Below are 27,568 nucleotides of genomic sequence, written 5' to 3' on the forward strand. Positions count from 1 at the left end.
GTGATTACATTGAGCCTGCTCAGGTAATCAAGATAATCTCCCCATATCATGGTCAGCTAATTAGCAACCTTAAGAATATCTGCAACCTTAATTCCTCCTTATAATTTAAACTAAAATACTCATGGGTTATGGGGATTTGGATGTGAACATCTTTGGATAACCATTGTTCTGCCTACCACAGTAATACAAGTAAATAACAGATCCAGGACTGGAAGCCTAGTCCAATGGTTTCCTTCAGATTGCAGGCATAGTTGGGATAGTTAACTCATGAGACCCAGTGGAAATATGTTTTGAGGAAAAAGAAAACTGAGCACTTGTCCAGAGACTGTGAAGAAAAGAATTCTTTTTTTAATTGTTAATTTTAAATTCAATTTAGTTAGCATATAGTGTGTTATTAGTGTCAGGGTAGAGTTTAGTGATTCATCAGTTGCATATAACACCCAGTGCTCATTACATCAAGTGTCCTCCTTAATGATCACCACCCAATTATGCAATTCCCCACCCACCTCCCCTTCAGCAACCTTCAGTTTGTTTTCTAGAGTTAAGAGTCTTATGGGAGGGCAGCCTGGGTGGCTCAGTGGTTTAGGTCCTGTGTTCAGCCCGGGCATGATGCTAGAGTCCCTGGACTCCAACATGGGATTGAGTCCCACATCGGGCTCCCTGCATGGAGCCTGCTTCTCCCTCTGCCTGTGTCTTTGCCTCTCTCTCTCTCTCTCTCTCTCTCTCTCTCTCTCTCTCCTCTCATGAATAAATAAATAAAATCTTAAAGAAAAAACAAGAGTCTCTTATGGTTTGCCTCCCTCTCTGTTTTTATCTTATTTTTCCTTCCCTTCCCCTATGCTCATCTTTTTTGTTTCTTAAATTCCACATGAGTGAAATCATATGGTATTTCTTTCTCTGACTTATTTCGCCTAGCATAATACCTTCTAGTTCCATCCATGTCATTGCAGATGGTAATATTTCATTCTTTTGGATGACTAAGTAATATTATGAGATATTATGATATATATATCCATTCATCTGTCAATGAACATCTGAGATATTTCCACATTTTGGCTATTGTGGACATTGCTACTATGAACATTAGGGAGAATGTGCCCCTTTGAATCACTATGTTTGTATCCTTTGGATAAATACCTAGAAGTGCAATTGCTGGGTCAAGGGTATTTTATCTTTAACCTTTGAGGAACCTCCATGTTTTCCAGAGTGGTTGCACCAGTTTCCATTCTCAACACCAGTGTAAGATGCTTCCCCAAGGGGAAATAAATGTTTTGCCTAGAAGCAATTGACCAGAATATCAAAAAGGTAGCATTTTTGTGAAGCGGGAAGTCAAGGGACTACTTTCTCTTAAGAGTAGGTGAAAAGCTCTATTAATGACCCCAAGGAAAGCATGGAGGACTAGTTCAAATGCCCAGGCCAATTAACCATCAATTAGAGGGTTTGGAAGAATATGTTTATACATGGAGTCTGTAGCCTCTGGAAGTCTTTCTCATAGGTTTAGGGTCTCGTTTGTCTCTCTGGTTAGCTAATAAAGGTAGGAGAAAGTTAAAAGTAGAAAAGAAAGAGTTATGGGCTGGTCTGGGCTGGTCCTTGGAATCTCTGTTTCTGAACTCATTTTCAGCCATATACGTCTTGGTCTTGTTTTACCTCCTAGGAAAGGGCCTGCCTGTGTTTTCTATTGTTCTCATCATTTCCCTATGCTGTATTGTGGTCTTCATCATGGCTTATGTCATGGTCTGCCGGAAGACATCTCAACAAGGTGAGTGATGAGTACTATTGAGTGGCTTTTTTTATTAATTCATTCTGACAGTATAGTAAGGCATAATTTCAAAGGGCTTCCAGCCTAGTTTGGGATTGAGGGTAGGTGTGCATGGAGACAGACATGCAAGCCAACAATGACAATATGATTTATGGAAGTTTTTTTTGTATATTTTTTATTGGAGTTCGATTTGCCAACATATAACATAACACCCAGGGCTCATCCCATCAAGTGCCTCACTCAATACCTGTCACCCAGTCACCTCATTCCTCCCGCCCACCTCTCCTTCCACTACCCCTTTTTTGTTTCCCATGTTAGGAGTCTCTCATGTTTTGTCACCCTCTCTGATTTTTCCCACTCATTTTCTCTCCTTTCCCCTTGTAATCCCTTTCACTATGTTTTATATTCCCTGTATGAGTGAAACCATATAATGATTGTCCTTCTCTGATTAATTTACTTCACTCACCATAGTACCCTCCAGTTCCATCCACGTTGAAGCAAATGGTGGGTATTCGTCATTTCTAATGGCTGAGTAATATTCCATTGTGTATATATATATATATCACATCTTCTTTATCGATTCATCTTTTGGTGGTGGATACTGGGGCTCCTTCCACAGTTTGGCTATTGTAGACGTTGGTGCTATAAACATTGGAGTGCAGGTGTCCTGTTGTTTCACTGCATCTGTATCTTTGGGGTAAATCCCCAGCAGTGCAATTGCTGGGTCATAGGGTAGCTCTATTTTTAACTCTCTAAGGAACCTCCACACAGTTTTCCAGAGTGGCTGTACCAGTTCACATTCCCACCAACAGTGCAAGAGGGTTCCCCTTTCTCCACATCCTCTCCAACATTTGTTTCCTGACTTGTTAATTTTCACCATTCTCACTGGTGTGAGGTGGTATCTCATTATAGTTTTGATTTGTATTTCCCTGATGGCAAGTGATGCAGAGCATTTTCTCATGTGCTTGTTGGCCATGTCTATGTCTTCTTGGGTGAAATTTCTGTTCATGTCTTTTCCCATTTCATGATTGGATTGTTTGTTTCTTTGCTGTTGAGTTTAATACGTTCTTTATAGATCTTGCATACTAGCCCTTTATCTGATATGCCATTTGCAAATATGGAAGTTAACTCACAAATTTTTGGTATCCAGCTCAGTACAAAACCATCCCTGTGGTTTTGATTTGTATTTCCCTGATGGCAAGTGATGCAGAGCATCCCTGTAATGGGTTGTCTAACAAGGATGCAAGAGAAACAAAAGTCACAATCCTTGGCCTCAATTTGCCTATAATTTATTTAGAAAATTCAAAGTAGAAACATGAAGTTTATCAATATCCATACATAATAATAAATTCTATAGACTCAAAACCTTGAGAAAACAATCAATGTCAAAGGTTTCCAGAGGAGAGGAGAGTTGCTTTGGGCTGAAGTGATTAACAAGGGCTTTTATGAGGAGATGGGAGTTAGACCAGGTCTTGGAGGATGAAAACAAATTAGAAGGCAATATCAGGAAGGAGGAACTACATGAGTAAAAGTGCAAAGGCTTAAAAGATGACTGTGAGTGGGGTCATCAATGTAGAAAATTCATGGGTAAATGCAGAGGAAAAGGAAAGTTTACTCCTGATTATAGAGTGTCTTAAATAACAGGCTAAGTAACTTGGAAAATTTTCTCTAGGCATTGCAAAGAACTAAAAGTCACCAGTTTGGTTTTTTTTAAGCAAATGAGTGGCATTGTGAAGGTACAGTTGTCAGGGCCATTTAACAACTGTGAGCCAACAGAGGAGGAAAAAGAGTTTGGATGTTGATTTCTACGTAAAACCTAGCTACACCTCAATGCCTTCTGCACTGGCCATTTTGCCTAACAGTAGTGTCTTTTTCTCTGCAGAAGCTCCTATTCCCAAATAACCTGGTTTACACCCTGGCTTTCTCCAGCCAAAGGCAAGAAGGGAGCCATGAATATTTCTTTCTCCTTGGTCTTAAGTATAAGCTCTGGTTTTGGCCAGTAAGCATGGCTATGACCCATGAGGCTGAACTTGAAAGTAGAGATATCTCAAGTAGCCACAAATCCAATGAATACTAAAGGAAAACCTTCTTCATAGTCTCAATGAGACTAGGTATAAACTGTAACCATATTTGATTGTTTCTCTCTCAAAAACCTTCCAAGGCTGCTCTGGGCCCAGATTATAGAAGTCAAAGTGTTGCATTCCATTAATGGTCCTCTCTTATGTACCCTATCTTCTTGACCCTCACCACTCCTTACTTTCATTTTCAGTTACTGGAGTCAAACAGGCAAATAGGCTATACACCTCATGACTTTATGCTTTTTCCCTTCTGGATTGCCTTTCCAGTATTTCTATTATTTACCTATCTATAAGAGAGATAGCCTTGAGCCATCAATTCAGTTTAGCATGTAGTTACTAATTGCTTACTATGTGCCAGGCATTGGGCATATAAAAATGAAAAAGACAACACCTGTATTATGAAGAGCTACCAGGCCAATAGGGGAGGTAAGACATGGAAACACAGGGCAGTATCATAAAGTAGAGGATGTGTAGCATGCTCTGTTTGCTTTGTTCTGGTTTAATGCACACATTACCAGTTGTATTCGTGTAAAATTATAAACTATTGGAGGGCAGTACCAAAAGATATCCATCTAGTACCAGGTTATAGAGCCTTTAAACCTTCACGGAATGTAGATAGTTCTCCTTCACAGACACTAGGGAGCAATGGTGATCTACTCCAGGACCTTTCCTGGGCGCATGGTGGATGAGTGCATTTGGAAATGGCTTTGGTCATGGTCCCTGACAGATTATCTCAGCCCATTCTGCCTGTGCTCTGGCCTGGCCACCAAGTTTCCACAAAATCTCCTGAAGAACCTTTGGCAAGAGACTCCTGGTTGGAGAGTGAGTCCAGTTCCAGTGTCCTTTACCCTACCACATGAAGCAACAGTTTCAGCCCAATGTTCTGAGTCAAAGAATGTCAGAGAGGGTAGTAACCAAGTGTGCTTCCTCTTCTTCACTCTGAGAAATCTGTATTCCTGTGCTTTAATTTACCTTCCCAATACCTCCCAATTGTGGCCCTCTTCTCTGTCTCCCATTTCCTCATTTGTCCACATTTGGCCCTTGTCCACTCCCCGTGGAGAATTCTGACTTGATTCCTCCTTCTTTTTTAGAGCATGTCTATGAAGTGGCCAGGTAAGACTCCCTCTGCTCTTCCATTTTCTTTTTTGTTTTGTTTTGATGTTTTTAATTATTTTTTGTATTTTTATTGGAGTTTGATTTGCCAACATATAGTATAACACCCAGTGCTCAACCCATCAAGTGTCCCCCTCAGTGCCTGTCACCCAGTCACCCTAACGCCCCACGCACCTCCCCTTCCACCACACCTTGTTTGTTTCCCAGAGTTATGAGTCTCTCATGGTCTGTCTCTTCCATTTTCTGAACATTTCCCTGCCCTCATTCTGTTTGTCACTGGCATGGAGGAAGAAGGGGTGGTTCAAACCCATTTCTAAGCCCAGAGGCCTTCAGGGCTGGGGCACTGCTTTCTTCCCTCTCTGAAGCACCTCTGAGATTCTTTCTTGGCTCCCTGATCACACAGGATAATGCATGTCCATCAGCCTCCTTTTCCCAGAATCCCTTGATAACAAGAGCCTAAGGGTCAGTTGGCAAGAATTGGGACAGAAGTGTGGGAAACTAAAGTCCCAGCCTGAAGTCTCTTTTTATGGGTTGTGGGATCTTGAACCACAGGATACATACCAGGCAGGCCAGAAATTCTGGTGAAAACTGGAGAGTGGCCATTTTCACAAGTGGCTGCTCCAGCGAAGAGCCATCTTCCCAAACTCCAGGGAATGACTACTCTGACGATACCTGCCTGGGCCAAGAGTACCAGATCATCACCCAGATCAACAGTGACTACACTCATCTGCTGCACACAGTTTCTCCAGATTATGAGCTTTTGGCAACCAAGGATGAGAGAGTCTGCTAAAAATGCCCTGCTAAGCCAGGGTCTGCTGCCATAATTGCCTATTCAGTCCCTGTCTTCTGCATAGCTGCCTTCTCTGCTACGTCTCTCCCTGGATAACCTATCGTGTATTCCCTGCCAACACTGAGGTTTCTAAGAGTGACTGGCTTTGCTTAAAAAGTTACCATATGCACTTTTAAACAAGACTTCTGGGTCAGGCCTTAGGCCCTTCTGCTATCTCTTCTTCTGCTGCTTCTCTTTAAACACCAGCAGGAAGTTCCCATAGCACTAAGACATAGTCACCATGCCTCCAGATGTCACTCAACTTTGGCCTCTTGCCACCAGAAGACCATAAGGAAAAAACTTTGCCAGCTCAAGGGACTAGTTATGTCCAACATCACTTCCTTTTTTTTCAGGGCCAGATAGCTTTTAAGATTTTTATGTAACAGGCCAGGGTTCAGTTTTGCTCCTGAACTGTTAGTCTAGTGCTCTGATATTCTTTTAGTGTTCAATAAATATCTAATCATATCATTCTTGATTGTATTGGTCTTCTCTCAAGTACCTACTAAGTGATTAAAGTGAGACTAGTTGAGATGTTTGGAATTATAAATAAAATCTTTTCATTCTTGGTCTTTTTCTTTCCCACCCATGCCACTTTAAGTTACTTCAGAGATGGGCCCATCTGGGACATAATGAATGTTTGGCAAATTAGTACCCAGCTGCCTTCCATTCCCTCCCTTGTTACCCAGCCAACTACACCTGGATGACTCTCTTAAATCAGTTATGAAGCTGAAAATGAAGGAACCATTCTTATGTTTCTGGAGACTGTGGATGCAGAGATAAAGGGCTCCCTTTCCTTCCAAAGTATGAATATATCACCCTCAAAATTTCTACCTCCTAGAATTGTAAAATCTTTGCAGTATTTGTATTCATCATAATTTATCTCTATGCCCTGGCCTCTTATTACAATTTTGAGTAGGAGGTCAAAGCAAGGAAGTCTTTTTCCTCAAGCATAAATGGGAAATAGGAGTGTAGGTGTGTGTGTGTGTGTGTGTGTGTCCACCTGTGTGTGTGCATGCATGCATACAGCTTTATTTCAGTCTCTTCTATAAAGACCTTATTTAGGGTGGCTCATGACCACTTCCTTTCCCTCATATAATTCACGTCAAATCAACCTCTTTGCTCTTCACAGAAGCTGTTTTTGCCACTTTGGGTTCCAGTGTGGTCCCAATGTCAGCTCAGTTTCACCAGGAACTTCTCCCCTTTGGTATGATTACAGAAATCAAAATAGTACAAAGAAATGAACAAGATGGAATCCTCTAATTCAACACCACCAACCTGCCAAGTCCATGGTCTAAACCTCAAAGTTTTCCTCATGCCCATATGCCAGATTCACATTGTTGGTGAAAGGAGCAACTTATTTTTCCCCACCCATCATGCTTACAAGCCTCTGAAACAGGAACCCACCGAGTGGAAACTTCAGCTTCCTTCATGAAACAGCCATGTCTAGATCCCACACCCTCAGGGAAAAAATTATCTCTTCCCACTACCCTTAAAGAAAGGAATGACTGGGGTTAGAAAGAGAATCCTAATTACATGTCCACTGGTAAAAGGAGCCCCAATCCCAGGGATATTCTCTTGACAACCCCATAGAACCTATGGACCTCCATGGATTCTCTTGTCTCCAAAGGCTTAGAGATTATTGATTTTAATTCTTCCATATTACACTTGAGGAAATAAAGCCTAGAAAGGAGCAGTAACAGTCAAACATCACACACATCAAGTCAGTGGTAGAACAGAGACCATAAAACAGGTCTGTGAACTCCTAGGAGCATATTCATTGCAGCAGAAAACTTCTGGGTACCATCTTTGACCAAAAACGAATATTCTTTTCCATATAAGACAAGGCAGGAAGAGAGTCCTAGGTATAGGACTAGCCCAAAGCTACAGTGTTGGCTAAACAAACATGAGAGGAAAACATAGAATTGTCTTCAGCAGATGGCTAGTGAGGGAAAGCTGGAATAGGAGATCCTCAAAAGAGAGAGAAGATATGATGTCCCTCTGTGGCAGTTTCCCAAGTATTGGCCAAGAGATTTCACCACTTTTCCACAGAGAAATATTCATGTTGCTTTCAATTATTTGTTATGTAACATGTCTTAACTAGATGCACCTGTGTATTTATCTTGGAGTGTATTAGCTAGATAATTTTCAGTAGAACTGGTTTCAAAAATTTGTAATGCTGATGCAAATTATATATATATATATATATATATATATATATATATATATATATATATATATACTGGTAGAATTTAAAATTGATGTTCCAAAATTTGTTTAACAATTTAGATTCTCACCAGCAATGTAGGAGATTTCCTCTTTCAGCAGACATAGTACAGTGGGTAAAATCAAACTTCATATCTAACAATTTTATAATTGAGAAATAATTTCATTGTTCAGCCACATTCCACTTATTAGTGACTTTTCCTGAATCTATTTATTTATTTTTGTGTATATTATTTTTCTAGGGCTGCCATACAAAGCACCACAAATTAGGTGGCTTAAAACAATAGAAATGAATTTCTCCTGTTCATACACATTTCCAACATTTCTAGGGCCTTGCCACGTTCTGTCTGGAGCCTGCAGAGGAATCCTTGCTTCTCCATAACTGTGAGAAATTTGAGGACAAATTTGAGGTTCCCTGGTTGCAGCTGCAGAACCACCGTCTCTGCCTCCACCCTCTCACGAAGCCCTCCATGTCTCCATCTGACTGTCTTATTACAAACACACTAGTCAATTGAATTAGGAGGCCACCCCACACTGTCATCATCTCATCTTTACTAATTACATCTTAGCACCCCATTCCCAAATAAGGTCACTTTCTTAAGTCCTGAGTTCTACAACTATAAGGTATTTTCTTTTGGAAGATACAATTTAATCTAGGATATAGGGGAAGAAGAATCCTTTCCAAGATGCTTGTAATTGTTAATTTTTTAAATATTCAACATAGTTGCTTTGCACTGAAATGAAACCTAATAAAATAAACATTAAGACCATAAAAAAGAGATGGCCTATAGGAAAAAAAAATTCCATGATGAGATAGGCATGAGAAATGCTACCTTCTACAGCTCTCTATTGGATATTTCCAATACAACATAGAATATTAAAAGCTCTGAAAATCCTGCTATAAAGCACCTGTATTACTTTGAGTTATCAAATAATTCCAAAACATATTTGCCCTCTGGGTCTACTTTTTTTTGCCCTTCTTCTCCAGCCCTTGACCCTATTTCTCAGGAGGAAACCCCTCAATCTTGATTCTTACCTCACATATCCTACAGAATTATGATGACTACGGTTTAATTTTATTCACAAAATTCCTGGATGGCATTTTGACCCAAAACCAAGAATAATGATCTAGTATGAAGTCAATCAATCAGTAAACATTTATTATTTTCTGTACCCAGAATATTGAGCTACATGCTGGAGTGGAGATTGAAAGGGAAGATAGCAATCAAGGAAACATAGTGTTGTCTTCACAATTTAGTGGGGACTTCAAAAATAACCCCTGGAAAAGTCTGCTAACATTTCAAGAGGTGCTATTGGGCAATAGGAGAAGGTTCCTCAAAGAGTTAAAAATAGAACTGCCCTACAACCCAGCAATTGCACAGCTGGGGATTTACCCCAAAGATTCAGATGCAGTGAAACACCAGGACACCTGCACCCCAATGTTTATAGCACCGATGTCCACAATAGCCAAACTGTGGAAGGAGCCTCGGTGTCCATCAAAAGATGAATGGATAAGGAAGATGTGGTATATGTATACAATGGAATATTACTCAGCCATTAGAAATGACAAATACCCACCATTTGCTTCAACATGGATGAAACTGGTAAGTATTGTGCTGAGTGAAGCAAGTAAATCAGTGAAGGACAAACATTATATGGTCGGTCTCATTTATTTGGGAATATAAAAAATAGTGAAATGGAATAAAGGGGAAAGGAGAGAAAATGAGTGGGAAATATCAGTGAGGGTGACAGAACATGAGAGACACCTAACTCTGGAAAACGAACAAGGTGTGGTGGAAAGGGGGTTGGGGTGACTGGGTAATGGGCACTGAGGGGGGCACTTGATGGGATGAGCCCTGGGTGTTATGTTATATGTTGGCAAATTGAACTCCAATAAAAAAGAAAAGAAAAGGACCAAGGCAAGGAGTGTTTGAATGAAAAAGAAGAAAATATAGGTTAACTTTCAAAGGTCCTTGGGGAGACTGGACTTTGGCTAGGCCAGAATAATGAGAAATAATTGAATAGGCAGAAAACAATGGAGAAAGTATTACTAGAAGGAAAAAAGACATGAGGACAAGGTAAAAGATAGATAAGTTCAAAATGTGTTTAGAAGCCCAGGCTGAGGGGGATCCCTGGGTGGCTCAGCGGTTTAGCGCCTGTGTTCAGCCCGGGCATGATCCTGGAGTCCCGGGATTGAGTCCCACGTTGGGCTCCCTGCATGGAGCCTGCTTCTCCCTCTGCCTGTGTCTCTGTGTCAATCTCTCTCTCTCTCTCTCTCTCTCTCTGTCATAAATAATTTTTTAAAATTAAAAAAAAAGCCCAGGCTGAGTTTCAGAAAAGTGGGTTTCTAAGCTCTGTCATGAAGCTTGTGTAAAAATTTTGGTGTTCTTATTGGGAGACTCTGTAGGAGGAATGTGAATAAAGAAAATATATATCAAAGAGTACTTCCATCCCTGGGCCCTATATACCTTTTCAAGACCATTATATCCCCCTCAGGCTCTGACAATGTAGAAACAGTCCAGGGCTATAGCTTCAAGAGTTGCCTTACTTTTCCCCTGGCAACATCAGGGTACTTCAGTTCCCTCAAAGTCACTGAAAATAACTTATGAGAGCTTAGTTCATGTTTGGCGAGTGATCTTTTATCCAGCTGGCAGTTTATTTGTTGTATCCCAACTCTTCTGGCCTGGAGCTGTTAGGCATGTGCCGCACTTGGGGTATTTGACAAACTGACACTCTTCCACATGGAGTGTCTAACTCAGCTTGTCAAATACACGGAGTGTGGCACTGCAGGAGGCCAGGCCAGGGGTTTCAGTAGGAATGCAAGATCTTCCTGGGAGATGTGGCCCTGGAGGGAAAGAAAGAAAAAGGAGTCACACCTTGAGCCCCAGAGAAACTGCAGAGGCAAGGGACTAGCCTGAATATAATAGGGAAGTGAGCAAAATAAGCATAAGGCTCCCAACCAGAAGATGAATCCTAAAAGAAGGCCCAGTTGGGACTGTAGATGAGGCCCCAGTGCCCAGACAGGGGTCCTCAGGCCTGATAGCTGTGGCATTTCTTGGGGTTCCAAGCTTCAGTGGGTTCCTATATGCAGTAGGGAGAGAATTTGGTCATTGTCCTGCCTCTCTGACCTCAGGAAAGCACCAGGCCCCAGAGTCAGTGTCCATGGCCCCCCTTCCCAACCCTCCCACAGTCTTGTGGCTATAAACATAGACTTTGAGGTTAAACATGGACTTGACTTTGATTCTACCATTAAGTAGCTAGGAAACCTCAGTAAATTATTTCATGTCTCTGAGCTCCAGTTTTCCACATCCACAAAATGGGTATGAGTACCTACCTAATAAGTTATAGTGAAAATTGCATGAGGTAATATATGTAAAGCCTTTAGTTCAGTATTTGATACATAACAAATGTTCAAAAAATTTAAGTTGTGCTACAAAAAGGAAAGCAAGAGCCATTGACAATTGATTTAACAGAGTCAGAACTGATGAAACAGTAATACTTCATGGCCTCAGCCCTGCCTAACATGGTCTCCCTTGTACTATCAGGACTAAAGAATGACAGCTATAAAATGACTATCATCTATTCTTACCCACTCATATTATAAATGAGAAAATGAAGGTTCATATTGAGGAAGAGAGTTGCTAACAGTTATACAAGTTGTTCACAGTTTGGGCTGTGGTCTATATCACCCCATTGTACCTTTCAGCTTTCCTCATTGGTTATTTTACCTCTCTATCCTATATATCTCTCAGATAAAAGGGAAACACATCTATAAGGATGGAAAAAGACAAATGGTAGACTTGACAGTGAGGCACTGGGATCTTTCCACCCACAGCCATTAGGGAAATAAGGAAGCTGCCAGCAGCATGGTTACATCTTGAATTTCTAGAGGAGTTCCCTTTGTAACACCCATATCCTGCTGATAAAAATTCCAGGTTATCTGTGCAAATGCTTCACCCTCCCTACTGTGGCAACTGATCTGTGACAAAGTAGGTGACCTATATTAAATTCTGGCATGACAAGTGTCAAACATTATAAGATTGTCAGGAATAGAAAACCACCCCATGAGGTCAGAATGCCCTGTCTCAGCTAAGACAAGGCAGAGAGACTTGTCTTTAGGAAAAAAAAGAATTTAAAAAACTTAACTCTTTTAGCTGATGAGGGAGTGACATGCTTCTCCAATTTGATATGTAGGAGTGACTTTGAATATAAGGTTGTAAACAGTTTTTCCCATCCCCTCATTTCCCTTACCTATTCAGTCCACCTCAAGTCAACTAGAAGTGTGGTTCTTTTAGCCAAAGCAGCAATCTTAGTCACCATATATGGTATAGTGGGAAAAATCAGACAAACTTGGATTCTAATGATGCCTTGAGTACCAACTACCCAATCATAGCTTTGGGTAAGCCTTTCTTTGAGCTTCAGTTGTCTTCTCTGGAAATGGGGACAAAAAAGACTTACCTGGCAGAATTGTTAGGCAAGTGTTCAGTGAGCTCTCCAGAGCTTCCCATATGGCTCAGTCCCTGGAGCTATGGGTGGAGGCCAGCCAAGAAAGCTGATTAATAGAGTTTGAGTTCAGGAAGGCAAGACAGAGAGAACTGGACTGATGCCTTTTATTTCATCATCTTCATTGGCTACCAGCTCCAGTGAGAAGACCTGTATAAACTGGAGATGTCCGCAGCCTCCTGAAAGCCCTTTCTAACTTAATTAAAAAGAGAGAAAAATATGAAGTAGCTTAAGATTCCTTCTTATTACACTCAAACTTGAAGAGCCTTATAGACCGTGTCACCTCAATATTAATAGAAGGAAGTTAGTGGCTGAGCTGAAACCAGATAGGTTTTATTTCCACTCTTGATGTTCTAGTCCATGTGTCTTTAAAGAGTGTATATAAGAAAAATAGGTTCAGCTGAAAAAGACTGGTCAGACCCCATAGGAAGAAGATGTAAATATCTACAGAGAGATATTAAGGAATTCTGAAAGCTCTTCTCTTGGTCTGTCATACTACACAAAACATTATTTGTCCCCTGATCTATCCTGGCAGGGTTAACACAGCAAGCGGCAGGACTTGCCCTGCATCTGATCCAGTTGGGCCTCCTCATACATACAAGAGGAAGTATGGAATTGTTTGTAGGCATGGTTCATGCCTGCATTCATCCCCACCCAGAGATATTTACTCAGCATCACTCTTATGTCTTGTCTCAACGGGGGGTGTGTGTGACAACTATCAAAATAAGGGATATAAAAACTAAAAGAGTCTCTATATGCTATCCATCTAATATTTCCCCTCCTCTTCTTTGCAGAAGAGGCCAAAAAGTGAGACTTAGTATGGAAAGATGACTTGCTCAAAGATACATAGTAGGTAAATGGCAAAATCAGGACTGCTACTCAAACTTCCTGACCCCTGAGTCCAGAGCACATGCCACTTCCATGTGACTATCTCCTAAATAGCCTGTTTGAGAAAGACATGTCATCCTCCCTGCTTACTATTAGAAATATTGAGATAAAAAACCAATGGGAACCTTCTTCCCACCCACCCTTGACCCAGGATCCCTGAGGAAAGTACAAGAAGAATGGGGTAGGCAGGTCCAAGCCACCTTTGGTAGCCAGAGACACTGTCCAAGTTTGGAAATCCAAATAGAGAGGACAAATGGATAGTATACCTGTTACTGGAGTGATGCCTTGGTCTCAGAGGAGGCAAAGGTTCCATGGTGATAAGCCAAACTGCAGAGGCCAGAGGTGACTGGGCTTTTTGCCTGGAACAGAAAGGCTGTGTGTTTTGAAGGGCTTTTAGTGTCTTCAAGAGGAAACAGAAATGAGGAAGATAAGGCTGAGGTTAGCCAACGGAAATCTGGGTACAAAATGACAAAACAGTGTTGTGAAAGGGTCCACTACTGCAGCAACAGTCCTCACGGTCATGTTCCCTCCAACCCTGCCAACTTGTAGCTAACCTTCTGGTTCTCCAAGCTGCAAAGAGTTGAAATAGAAAACCTCTCGCTGTCTCAGGTTCTACCTATGGGCTAGGATATGTCTCTGATGTTAATGATGGAATCCGGAGATGTCACAGTTGAGACATTATCAAATGAAATGCTACATTGTCAAAATTGAGAAACAGATCCTCTGAGAGATGAAAGAAAAAGGCTGATATCAAAAAGTGAATTAGTGGCATAGATGAAATTTAAATCCACTTCTATCAACTCCAAAGCGTGGATTCTCTCACTGTCAGTATACCCCCTGGTCCTGAAATATCCTTTGTACTTCCCCCTTGACACATCTTCTCACCTGGGACAGCTACATAATTTGCAGGGCCTAGTGAAAAATGAAAGTGAGGGGCCTCCTATTAAAAAATATAGAATTTGGGATCCCTGGGTGGCGCAGCGGTTTGGCGCCTGCCTTTGGCCCAGGGCGCGATCCTGGAGACCCGGGATCGAATCCCACATCGGGCTCCCTGCATGGAGCCCGCTTCTCTCTGCCTGTGTCTCTGCCTCTCTCTCTCTCTCTCTCTGTGACTATCATGAATAAATAAATAAAATCTTTAAAAAAATATATATAGAATTTAAGAATGGTGACAGCAGAACTTTAACCCCTCCTTGTGTGGGGTCTTTTTTTAAGATTTTATTTATTTATTCATGAGAGACACAGAGAGAGAGGCAGAGACATAGGCAGAGAGAGAAGCAGTCTCCACACAGGAAGCCTGATGTGAGACTATCCTGGGACTCCAGGATCATGCTGTGGGCCGAAGGCAGATGCTCAACTGCTAGCCACCCAGACATCCTGTGTGGGGTCTTCCTAAGCATGGAGACCTGGGAAATTTTATAGATCACATGGCTACAAAGCTGGCTCTACTGGCACAGCTCTGACCACAGATCATATTTTGGCATCCAGCAGCTTACAAAAGGAAAGAAAGGAGGAAAGTCACATCTATTAATAAGATTACATGCTTTACATGTGTTATCTCATTTAATCATCAACTCTCTGGCATATTCCCATCCCTATGAGAGGATGAAGAAACTGAGGCTCACAGAAGTAAAATGACTTGCCTATAAACACAAAACTAAGAAAAAAATGGAGAAAACAGAATTTGCACTCAACTCTTTTTTACTCCAAATGTTAAGCATTTTCCACCCTCCCATACTGGCTACAAGGAGAGAAGAAAGTAGTTGACCTTGAAAGTAAAATATGATGCCAGACCCTTAAATGCAATTGTGACTTTCAGACTTCATTAAAAGTGTGAGAAGAGGGATCCCTGGGTGGCGCAGCGGTTTGGTGCCTGCCTTTGGCCCAGGGCGTGATCCTGAAGACCTGGGATCGAATCCCACGTCAGGCTCCCGGTGCATGGAGCCTGCTTCTCCCTCTGCCTGTGTCTCTGCCCCTCTCTCTCTCTCTCTCTGTGACTATCATAAATAAATAAAAAATTTAAAAATAATAAAAAAAAATAAAAGTGTGAGAAGAAAGTGAGTGACTTCCTAGCACCATGTGTTTATGTGTTTGCAATCCTTGGGAAGTTCCCATTTGCAGCCTGGGAGACATTGGATTACCATTATGCAGTGTTCTACATCATGAATCCTGATGACATGGCAGAAAGGAGTGGTAATTTTTCAATGCTTTTAGGATATACTTGTGATTGTTTTCAAAGATTGCAGTTTTCAAGTTCCAGTCCATAGCATAAGTAAGACCCTGGGCAGTGCTCAAGCCCTGGTGAATAATCTATCCAAGCTACATACAGTCTTACAAATTCAAGTTTAAGAGAAAAGACTATGTGCGGGGAGCCAGGAGTCTTGTGCTCCAGTCCTAGATCCATTAGCTCTGTTTCCTCCCTTAGCTTTGGTTTTCCCTTTAATCAACAGAAACTGGACTAGATGATCTTAGTGGCCTCTCCAACTTAAATATTCCCTGGTGGCTTCTTTATAAACCTCTCTATCCCTGCTTCTCCCTCACTGTGGGCTTCCTTGTGGTCACAGGGTCCAGAGACTGTAGGGACAGATTGAGATAGAGATTCAGTTGCAGTCACACTACTCTGCAGAAACTTCCTTCTACCAGAATAATTTACTGGCTTAGTCCTTAAGACCAGTTTCCCCAGATATGGCTTCTAGAAAGATTCAGTTCCTTTTTATATTTGGTTTCTGACTAAAGCTTGGGGTGGAGCCAGGATTGCCCTGTGGGCATTTTCCTAGGGAGGGACTCCCTTCTTTCTACTAACTCCACAGAGATTGAATAAATTCATCTGCCCACTCTTTTCTTCCCCTCACCTATGAGTAATCTACTGGCTTTTTAACAGAAGCCTTCTGGAGACGATGTTTTTACCTAAAGTACTAATTGATAGTGGTCGCTTTGAACCATATAGTATGTCCATGAAAGAGAGCATTAGGACCCAGGAGAACCTGAAAATCATGCCATCTATGCAGAAGACCTGAATTAGAGTAAAAACATTAGGATCCTCCAAATTACTCTTCACCTCACAAGCACAAAGCATGCTGGGAAGGGCCCACTGTACAGCAATAGCACACAGGGAACTTTCTTCTAAGTCTGTTGTCCAACCAAAAGACACACAATTCTCTCATTTTGGATGTTTTTTGACTTAGCTAAACCTATTAAGGGGGAAGAGGAAGAAGAGAGTTGGGTGAGGAGAGCTGTTAGTCAGTGCTGGAGTCCCACACTATAGACACATTCATTTATTCACTCAGTACTGGAATAGAACAACAGAATTTTGAGTCAGAGTCATTGTGTCTTGGACTGTAGGTTTTAGCCTGTGAGTTATAGACCCACCTCTATAAATTATTAATTATATGTCTTTGAAAAATCATGCACAGCCTTCTGGAACCTCAGTTACCACATCATATTTAGGTATTCCTGGGCAGGCACGTACCCAAGGAATTGTGTTTTTCTTCAGTGTGAGATAAGTAATTTGACAGAAGTACAAAGTGGTGTCAAAAGAGTGTGACTGTTCCAGGGCAGGGGGCAAGGAGGTAGTTCTTGGAAAAGTAGGATTTTAGCTAGATTTTAAAAGATAGAGAAAATAATTATGCTCATTGTCTCTGAAAAGCTTTCTCTAATGACCCTTCTCCCAGTGAAAATAATTGCTCCCTGCAGTGCTTGCCTCTAGTGTCAAAACCTGTTCATACTATACTTATGTGTTTATATCTCCCGGAAGACCAAAGCTGCCAAAAGTAGGAATCATGTCTGACCCCTTCCTTTCTTTACAGTGCCAGACATGAGATAGTTACCCCAGAACTGCAAGTTGAATAAATGAATGTGTAAGTGCATTTAGCAAAGAAGGAATCCTTATAGCCCAAGTCACCCACATTCCTTAGCTTACCTTATCTCCATGAAGGCCTCCCTTTAACTTCAAGTTTATTTCCCTGCTCATTTAATCCCACCTCTTATTGGAAGCCTGTCAAGAAAGGCTCCAAGAACAATTGCAAAGCTGAAGCCACTTCTTGTGCAAGAGGCCAGTATATACACACTCCACCTTAACCCTGGTGGTTCCTTGTACATATGATTGCATCGGAGCTTCCTCTGAAAAGAAATCAAAGGCTGATGCAATCTATAGGGAACCACCTGCCAGGATGGAAAAACTTCATATATACTTGGGCCTGGAGACAGGATATTTACTGTGATGTTCCCCACAAGTCCAGTGACATTGACAAGAAAAGTGACAGCAATTGACCTACCAACTACAGTTCAACTTTATTCAACAAGGATGTGTGGAGCACTTACTGGCTGCAAAGCTCTGTGCTTGGCACCAAGGGGAAAATAAATATACAAAAGGCCAGTAATATACATCTAATAGAATATGATGTGACCTATAAATTTTCTAATAGCTACATTAAAATTTGAAAAATAAATAGGTGAAAGTAATTTTGATAATAGATTTTATTTAACCCAATGCATCCAAAATATTATCTTAACCTATAAGCAATGTAAAAATTTATTAAAGAGATATTTTACATTCTTTGAAATGTAATGTGCATTTTATACTTACAGTACATCACAATTTGGACTAGCCATGTTTCCAGTCCAATTGCCACATGTAGCTAGTAGCTAATTGGACAGCACATGTATAAAATGTGGTCCCTTCCCTCAAGGAATTTACAGCCTAGTCTAGGAGCCAGAATAATAAATAAGTATGTACAAGTAACAGCTACTATAGTGAAGGTGCACGTATGGAAAAAAGAACTTCACCGGAAGTTAAGAGTCTGAGCTACAGTCTTTCCTCTGTCACTGGTTCTTTGTGTTATGTTGAGTAAATCCCCCTCTTTCTAAGGGCCTCCATATTTCCATCTCTACAACGAGACTGGACTAGATTTTTTTCATTGAACAAATATATGTTGAATGTTTTCTAAGTATCAAGGCATGGCACAAGGCACTCAGGATACAGAGATGAACAAGGCACATAACAATGCTTGCTTTCTCGATATTTGCAATGTAGTGGAAAGTAATTATTAAACAAACAGTTGTGGGTAAATATGACAAGAAAGTGGGAAGCACAGAGAGCTGGGAGAACACGTGACAAGAAAAACATAATCCACCAGGCTTGGATAGGTCAAGTAAACCTCTCAAAAGAAGTAATCTTTGATGGCTGTCTGCAGAATGAGAAGAAGTGAACCACGTGAATAATTGGTGAACTATCATTCCAAGCAGAAGAAGCAGAATATGTAAAGACTCTGTGATGGCAAAGAATGTGTTATATTCCAGGAATACAAGGAGACTCAAGTGGCCTAGAATTAAGTGAGCAAAGGAAAGAATAACTCAAAAGAACAGTAGTAGAGAGGTAAGCAGGGGGCCAAAGTGGGAAACGTCTTATAAACTACGTTGAGGATCTGAAATGTATCCAATGAGTCATGGATAGCCAGATAAGGTACAGATGATGCAGTGTTCTTTCATCTCTAAGATAAGAAAATAGAAACTAGAACTAGAATGCTAGAACTTGGTTTAGCATTGATTTAGAAGGCAGTTAATTCCTACATACTTCTCTCTAGGGTTAGTTACCATGACACTTTTCCTTAATGTTCTTGTCCTATATTTGCATATATCTGTTTCTATAGGCTCATCTAAAGAGTGTCAACCACCATAATTTGTATGGCAATAAGTAGTTTAGAATCCCAAATTTATAACCTGAACTTCTCTAACCGAAAAGCAGATGTTATGATGTAGATGGTCAAATGTCTCTTACTGTTAAAGAAGGTCACAACTATGTTAAGTGGGAAATAAAAATATCAAAGATGCTCAAAATGGGCTCTTGCCTGGTTACAAGTATTTCAGGTCATCCTGTGAGACCTTGTGCTATACTTGGGCCTGGAGACAGGATATTGGACAAAAGGATTGAGCTTGCAGTTCAAAGACCTGACTTTGAATTACAATTTACCACTTTCCAGCTGTAGGGGCTTGGGTAAATTACTAATATTTTTGACTATCCATTTCCCTATTTCAAAATTGAGGCAAGAAATAGGTACCTCATGGGATTTTAGGAAAGGGATATACCTGAGAACTTTTGTCAAAACTAAATAATACAAGGTAAGAACCCCAAAGACTACAGATTTCACAATAAGGGACACTGCTCCTCTATTCTCAGTTCTAGGAAGAATAAGAAGTAAAAAAATGGAAGTGAAAAGGATTTTTTTAGTGTTTATTATACTACATATTCTCATATCCATTATATCACTTATTCTTCTCAATAACCCTACAGAATAGGAATCATTCCTATGTCAAAAATTAGGGCACAGAAATTCAAAGACATTAAATAATTTCCCCCAAAGTCCCATATTTACTGAGATTCAGACTTTTATTGGCTATACCCCTAAAAAGGCACGAGAGGGGCTACTCAAGAACTCAACATTTCCTTTGGCTCCTTAAAAACTTGCAGGCCAGCCACTCCTTCAGCCTTATAGAAAAAGGAGTCATTCTATGAGATTACAAGCTCTATGAGAGCAACAACAATGTCTGTTATGCCCAATTTTTTATTAAGTTGCTATTTTTTTTCTAACTTAATTTTGGGAGTTCTTTACATATTAGAGAATTTTTCTATTTATTTTTTTAATAATAAATTTATTTTTTGTTGGAGTTCAATTTGCCAACACACAGAATAACACCCAGTGCTCATCCCATCAAATGCCCGCCTCAGTGCCTGTCACCCATTCACCCGCACCCCCCGCCCTCCTCCCCTTCCACCACCACTAGTTCGTTTCCCAGAGTTAGGAGTCTCCCATGTTCTGTCTCCCTTTCTGATATTTCCTACCCATTTCTTCTCCCTTCCCCTCTATTCCCTTTCACTATTTATATTCCCCAAATGAATGAGACCATATAATGTTTGTCCTTCTCCGATTGACTTATTTCACTCAGCATAATACCCTCCAGTTCCATCCACGTTGAAGAAAATGGTGGGTATTTGTCATTTCTAATGGCTGAATAATATTCCATTGTATACATAAACCACATCTTCTTTATCCATTCATCTTTTGATGGACACCGAGGCTCCTTCCAGAGTTTGGCTATTGTGAACATTGCTGCTATGAACATCGGGGTGCAGGTGTCCCAGCGTTTCATTGCATCTGTATCTTTGGGGTAAATCCCCAACAGTGCAATTTCCCTTTGTATATTATAAGAATTGCAAACATTTCCACTAGTTCATCATTTGCCTTTTGACTTTGCTTCTAGAATTTTATATTTTTGTTTATTGCCAGTGTCTTCTACCAAGCTCTTTGAGGGCAGCGATTTTAATTTATTTGCAATATCCCTAATGACTAGAAATATGCCTTGTTTATAGTAGGTACTGAATAAAAAATTACTGATGAAATATAATTCCTCCTGTTGCACAGGCCAGAAAATGAGGTGACATCTAAATACTGAATGCCATAGTCCTCCTTTCACCCTGGTTCCTGATGACCTGGAAAATGAAATTAACTAGAATTAAAGACTAATTGAAAAAAGACCTAACAAAGAGTATCAGGAGACCTGAGTTTCAGGCCCAACTGTGCCATGCCTTGTTGTATGACCTCAGGAAAGTCCCTTCTTTGCTCTAGATGGTATTTATTTTTTTAAAAAAATTATTTATTTATTCATGAGACACACACACAGAGAAGCAGAGACATAGGCAGAGGGAAAAGCAGGCTCCATGCAGGGAGCCCAATGTGGGACTCAATCCCGGGACTCCAGGATCACACCCTGGGCCAAAGACAGATGCTCAACCACTGACAAAGTCTCCACCAAAAACGAGAACTACAGACCAATATCCCTGATGAAGTCAGATGTAAAAATTCTCAACAAGACACTAGCCAATAGGATCCAACAATACATTAAGAAAATTATTCACCATGACCAAGTAGGATTTATCCCCGGGACACAAGGCTGGTTCAGCACTCGTAAAACAATCAATGTGATTCATCATATCAGCAAGAGAAAAACCAAGAACCATATGATCCTCTCATTAGATGCAGAGAAAACATTTGACAAAAGACAGCATCCATTCCTGATCAAAACTCTTCAGAGTGTAGGGATAGAGGGAACATTCCTCAACATCTTAAAAGCCATCTACGAAAAGCCCACAGCAAATATCATTCTCAATGGGGAAGCACTGGAAGCCTTTCCCCTAAGATCAGGAACAAGACAGGGATATCCACTCTCACCACTGCTATTCAACATAGTACTGGAAGTCCTAGCCTCAGCAATCAGACAACAAAAAGACATTAAAGGCATTCGAATTGGCAAAGAAGTAGTCAAACTCTCCGTCTTCACCGATGACATGATACTCTACGTAGAAAACCCAAAAGACTCCACCGCAAGATTGCTAGAACTCATACAGCAATTTGGCAGTGTGGCAGGATACAAAATCAATGCCCAGAAGTCAGTGGCATTTCTATACACTAACAATGAGACTGAAGAAAGAGAAATTAAGGAGTCAATCGCATTTACAATGGCATCCAAAAGCATAAGATACCTAGGAATAAACCTAACCAAAGAGTCCAAGGATTTATACCCTAAAAACTATAGAACACTTCTGAAAGACATTGAGGAAGACACAAAGAGAAGGAGAAATATTCCATGCTCATGGATTGGCAGAATTAGTATTGTGAAAATGTCAATGTTACCCAGGGCAATTTACACGTTTAATGCAATCCCTATCCAAATACCATGGACTTTCTTCAGAGAGTTAGAACAAATTATTTTAAGATTTGTGTGGAATCAGAAAAGACCCCGAATAGCCAGGGAAATTTTAAAAAAGAAAACCATATCTGGGGGCATCACAATGCCAGACTTCAGGTTGTACTACAAAGCTGTGGTCATCAAGACAGTGTGGTGCTGGCACAAAAAGAGACACATAGATCAATGGAACAGAATACAGAATCCAGGAGTGGACCCCCAACTTTATGGTCAACTAATACTCGATAAAGGAGGAAAGACTATCCACTGGAAAAAAGACAGCCTCTTCAATAAATGGTGCTAGGAAAATTGGACATCCACATGCAGAAGAATGAAACTAGACCACTCTCTTTCACCATACACAAAGAGAAACTCAAAATGGATGAAAGATCTAAATGTGAGACAAGATTCCATCAAAATCCTAGAGGAGAACACAGGCAACAGCCTTTTTGAACTCGGCCACAGTAACTTCTTGCAAGATACATCCACGAAGGCAAGAGAAACAAAAGCAAAAATGAATGATTGGGACTTCATCAAGAACAAAAGCTTCTGCACAGTAAAAGAAACAGTGAACAAAACTAAAGGACAACCTACAGAATGGGAGAAGATATTTGCAAATGACCTATCAGATAAAGGGCTAGTATCCAAGATCTATAAAGAACTTATTAAACTCAACAGCAAAGAAACAAACAGTCCAATCCTGAAATGGGCAAAAGACATGAACAGAAATCTCACAGAGGAAGACATAGACATGGCCAACAAGCACATGAGAAAATGCTCCACATCACTGGCTAACAGGGAAATACAAATTAAAACCACAATGAGATACTACCTCACACCAGTGAGAATGGGGAAAATTAACAAGGCAGGAAATAACAAATGTTGGAAAGGATGCGGAGAAAGGGGAAACCTTTTCACTGTTGGTGGGAATGGGAACTGGTGCAGCCACTGTAGAAAACTGTGTGGAGGTTCCTCAAAGAGTTAAAAATAGACCTGCCCTACGTCCGAGCAATTGCACTGCTGGGGATTTACCCCAAAAATACAGATGCAATGAAACACCGGGACACCTGCACCCCGATGTTCATAGCAGCAATGTCCACAATAGCCAAAGTTTGGAAGGAGCCTCAGTGTCCATCGAAAGATGAATGGATAAAGAAGATGTGGCTTATGTATACAATGGCATATTCCTCAGCCATTAGAAACAACAAATACCCACCATTTGCTTCGATGTGGATGGCACTGGAGGGAATTATGCTGAGTGAAATAAGTCAGTCGAAGAAGGACAAACATTATATGGTCTCATTCATTTGGGGAATATAAACAATAGTGTAATGGAATAAAGGGGAAAAGAGAAAAAATGAGTGGGAAATATCAGAAAGGGAGACAGAACATGAGAGACTCCTAACCCTGGAAACCGAACAAGGGGTTGTAGAAAGGGAGGTGGGCGGGGGTGGGAGTGACTGGGTGATGGGCACTGAGGGCAGCACTTGATGGTATGAGCACTGGGTGTTATTCTATATGTGGGCAAATTGAACACCAATAAAAATAAATAAATAAATAAATAAATAAATAAATCCAAAAAAAGGAAAATTAAAAAAGTAAATAAATAAATAAGTAAATAATGAATACAAGAATATTAATTCAAAGGGACACATGCATCCGTATATCTATAGCAGCATTATTTACATTAGCCAAGATAGGGAAGCAGTGAGGTGTCCATTGATTGATGAATAGGTAGAGTATGTGATATATATATATATATCACATATATATATTCATATATATATATGAATATCACTCAGGATAAATAAGAAATTTTATTTACAAAAACATGGATGAAGCTACAGAGTATAATGCTAAGTGAAAAGTCATAGAACGACAAATATATAATTCCACTCACATGTGGACTTTAAGAAACAAAACAAGCAAAGAAAAAGAGATAGAATTACAAGGCAAGAAACAGACTCTTAACTATAGAAAACAAACTGATGGTTATCAGAGGGGAAGTGGGTGAGGGGATGGGTGAAACAGGTGGAGGGGATTAAGGAGGGCACTTGTTTTTGTTTTTGTTTTTAAGGAGGGCACTTGTGATGAGCACTGGGTGATTATGGAATTGTTGAATCACCATGTTGTACACCTGAAACTAATAATTCTGTATGTTAAGTATACTGGAATTAAAAGAAAATAACAAAAAAAGTGAACTTTTAGCAGGAGATTTCTAAGGTTGCAACAAGTGCCCTTCCTGCAATACTACACTACCTCTAGATGACTATCAACCCTCCAGATGACTGAACTCTTCACACTCCTTCTGATTTTTTTTACCTCCAAGCCTTTTTAAAAGAATTTTGTTTTAAATTCTAGCATAGTTAACATACAGTGTTATATTAACTTCAGGTATACAACATAGTGATTCAACAATTCCATGCATCACCCAGTACTCATCGCTACAGGTGCCCTCCTTAATCCACATCACCTATTTCACCCATCCCCCCACCCTACCTCCAAGCCTGTGAACTTCCCTACAACTTATGACTGACCCCTTCTTATCACTCAGAACTTAGCTTAAAATATCCTCTTTGTGGAATGGCTTCCCTTTCAATCCCAGCTAAAGTATCTCTCCTTACCTATTTTCCCTTACACAGTTAGAACCCTACTGATTTCCTTCCTAATACTTCCTACCATTTAGAGTAATTTATGTTTTGGTCAATTTACGTGCTTATTGCTGATCATCTCCCTAGTTCTGGATACTACATTTTGTGATTGAGAGCTCTGTAAGATAAACAAGTACTGTGTTTCATTCATAGATATATTAGCCTAGCATAGTACCTGGCACATGATAGGAGATATTAAATAAATTTAGTGAGTAAATGACTAGTGCCCTGATACAACATAAATCAGGATGAGAAGAGATGATGTTACTGGCTTCAATTTTATGATTATGCTGAAACAGAATCTGAAGACATGGAAAGGCCAAATAACAGTTAAGTTGAATGGACATCAAGCTCTAGTAACAGCAGAGCTCAGGTTCTGGCCATGGAAGGACGATTAGGTAAGGGCAATTGATCAGTAGAGTAGGAAAGAAGATGGCTCATGGCCCATATCTCTAGGCCTTGACATCCTCAAGTGTAAACCAGAAGTCATAATCTTTGACCTGCCTAAATTACCGAACTATTGTCAGATCTGATGTAATAGATGTGAAGGAAGAAAGTAGGATGGGGAGGGAACCCATGAGTGGGTGGCTTATCTGCCACCACCCCTAGCCCAGGCTTGGCCTAATGTAGCTTATGTAACCACATCCCCAGCCTTTAAATTGCAGAGTCATTGTAAAAGGGAAGTCCCAGCAGCAACAGTCTGGACTTGTAGCACATACCTCTGCAGTTGCTCAAGAATGACAGTTGGCTTTTGCATCAGTCCCTCTGTACCATTCTGCCCCCAACCCCACCCCCCTCCATACTACCTCCCCAAAACCTGTGTGGCAATTTACAGCCTAGCATTTCCCCACCACTGTGGCAATGTTCTGATCTTCCAAAGTCTCAGGAACCCTAGAGTGGTTATGGGGGTGAGAGGAACGAGGTTTTTTGTACTCCTCAACATTAGACCTGATCTATCTGGGAACATGTCTATGAGGCCATCCTATGCTCCCTTCAACTACTAACATTTTGGGGGGGTTAGGTTAATTTGAAACCTGCATTGGTCTTTTTAGGGCTCCATGTTGGAAATGTGGCTTAGATCAGTTCAGAATCCCATAACTGGTAAAACAGGCTAGAAGTTTAGGCTGAGTTGTACTTAGCTTACCTCATTCCTCTCTTGTCATCTTAATCACAGGAATCATTTTGGATGGGAAGGGGAAGACACTCATACTTAGCGAGTCCTTTTCCAATTCTTTAATTTATTCATTTAACAGACATATGAGTATTTACTTTGAGCTAGGACCCTGTCTAATGGGGAAGATAGCCAAATAAACAAACTTCCAACTAGCCCAATGTACTCATCACTATGATATGTTCAAGGGTAATATGTAATATGTTATGTTTAAGCTACAGTGGCAAAACAGGAGTTATTAATTTACTGAGGAGAGTAGGAATAGTTTCACAAAGAAGATTTTAACTGAGATGTGAAAGACAAATAAGAGGATAGAAAGCAGCTGAAAAAAAAGGCATAATATGCACTCTAAAAGAGTATCCTATGCCAGCATGTGCAAATATGTGGATATATAAAACAGGTACATTTGGATGACTAAAATTCTATATGATTTGAATGCAAGATTTATGTTGAGGAGTGACAGGAGATAAAACTGAATAGATGGATAGGTCCACATTGCTGAAGACCTTGAATGTCATGCTCAGTTTAGAATTCATCTCCAAAACAATGGAAAGTAATTTAAGAGAATGCTAAAATCCATTCAGCACCTCCCCAAAGTATATCTTATGAACCCAGATTTCAACAACCAGTCTGAAAAATGTGCAAGTTGTTATGGGAGCAATAGGATAAAATTTTTCGACCTGAAGTTATCCTGGGAAATCTGAAATCTATGTCTACAATATTTATGATTAATATTGCCTAAAGATAGAACTGTTCATTTCTATTTCTGAATTAAAGATTTATACTGAGGAGCTTGGGTAGCTCAATCAGTAAGGCATATGCCTTCAGCTCAGGTCATGATCTCAGGGTCCTGGGATCAAGCCCTGTATGGGCTCCCTGCTCAGTAAGGAGTCTGATTCTCCCTCTCTTCTGCTCTTCCCCCTTGGTCCTTCTTTCTCTCTTTCACTCTCACAAATAAAATAAAAAATAAAAGTCTTTAAAGATCTATAAATATAAACCAAATTCTCATTTTGCTTATTCCTAGAAAGGAAGTCAAGAGCCCAAAGGTTTCTCAAGTTATCAAGTACTGACCAAAATGGAAAATGAATGTTCCTCAGGAAAGAAAAACAAGATTATGCTAGCAAGAGAACAATGGGTGGTTGCCAGGCAACCCTGAAATTCTAGGGGAAGAGTTGTAATTAGTAATTGCAATAAATATCCTTGATCCTTCGCACTCCATATCCTTTATCTCACAATATCTTATTCATGCATTTTAATGCATCTATTCTCTATTTATTTAAACCTGTGAGGTGGACTAGTTTAAGCCCAGCCTCTAAAGAACAGAGTAAAATGTTATTGGCTGAATTGTGTCTTCCCACCAAAATTCCTATACTGAAGTCTCCAGAACCTCAGAATGTAATTGTATTAGGAGATAGGGCCTTTAAAGAGTTGATTAACTCAATATATGACCATTAGGATGGGCCATAATCCAATCTGACTAGTGTCCTTCTAAGAAGAGGAAATCTGGGCACAAAAAAGTCACCTGAGATATGTGTATACAGAGAAAAGACCATGTGAGGATACAGTGAGAAGGTTGCCATCTACAAGCCAGAAAAGAAGCTGCAGGAGAAACCA

At 40.4% G+C, this 27,568-nt stretch overlaps 1 protein-coding gene and 1 long non-coding RNA gene across 7 annotated transcripts in view; one reads left to right on the forward strand and one right to left on the reverse strand.

Annotated features, from left to right (window-relative positions):
- Window positions 1-27,172, forward strand: part of VSIG4 (V-set and immunoglobulin domain containing 4) — a 60,513-nt gene extending 33,341 nt beyond the window's left edge. For 2 of the 6 annotated variants that reach the window (XM_077890129.1, XM_077890127.1), the window contains 3 exons: window positions 1,655-1,759; window positions 4,929-4,950; window positions 5,503-6,247. In XM_077890129.1, coding sequence (XP_077746255.1) covers window positions 1,655-1,759; window positions 4,929-4,950; window positions 5,503-5,740 — 365 coding nt within the window. In that variant the 3' untranslated portion in view covers window positions 5,741-6,247. Of the gene's footprint in view, window positions 1-1,654; window positions 1,760-4,928; window positions 4,951-5,502; window positions 6,248-8,331; window positions 8,908-26,978 lie in introns of those variants that run through there. The other 4 variants (XM_077890128.1, XM_077890126.1, XM_077890130.1 and 1 more) reach the window with 3 other exon arrangements.
- On the reverse strand, window positions 9,137-14,119 carry LOC144309055 (uncharacterized). Its single transcript, XR_013375191.1, has 2 exons — window positions 13,660-14,119; window positions 9,137-10,847 (listed from the first exon to the last, which is right to left on the reverse strand). It is a non-coding gene; the product is annotated as an uncharacterized LOC144309055 (long non-coding RNA).
- Window positions 27,173-27,568: the final 396 nt, after the last annotated feature.

This window comes from Canis aureus, chromosome X (assembly GCF_053574225.1).
Source record: "Canis aureus isolate CA01 chromosome X, VMU_Caureus_v.1.0, whole genome shotgun sequence".
NCBI lineage: Eukaryota > Metazoa > Chordata > Mammalia > Carnivora > Canidae > Canis > Canis aureus.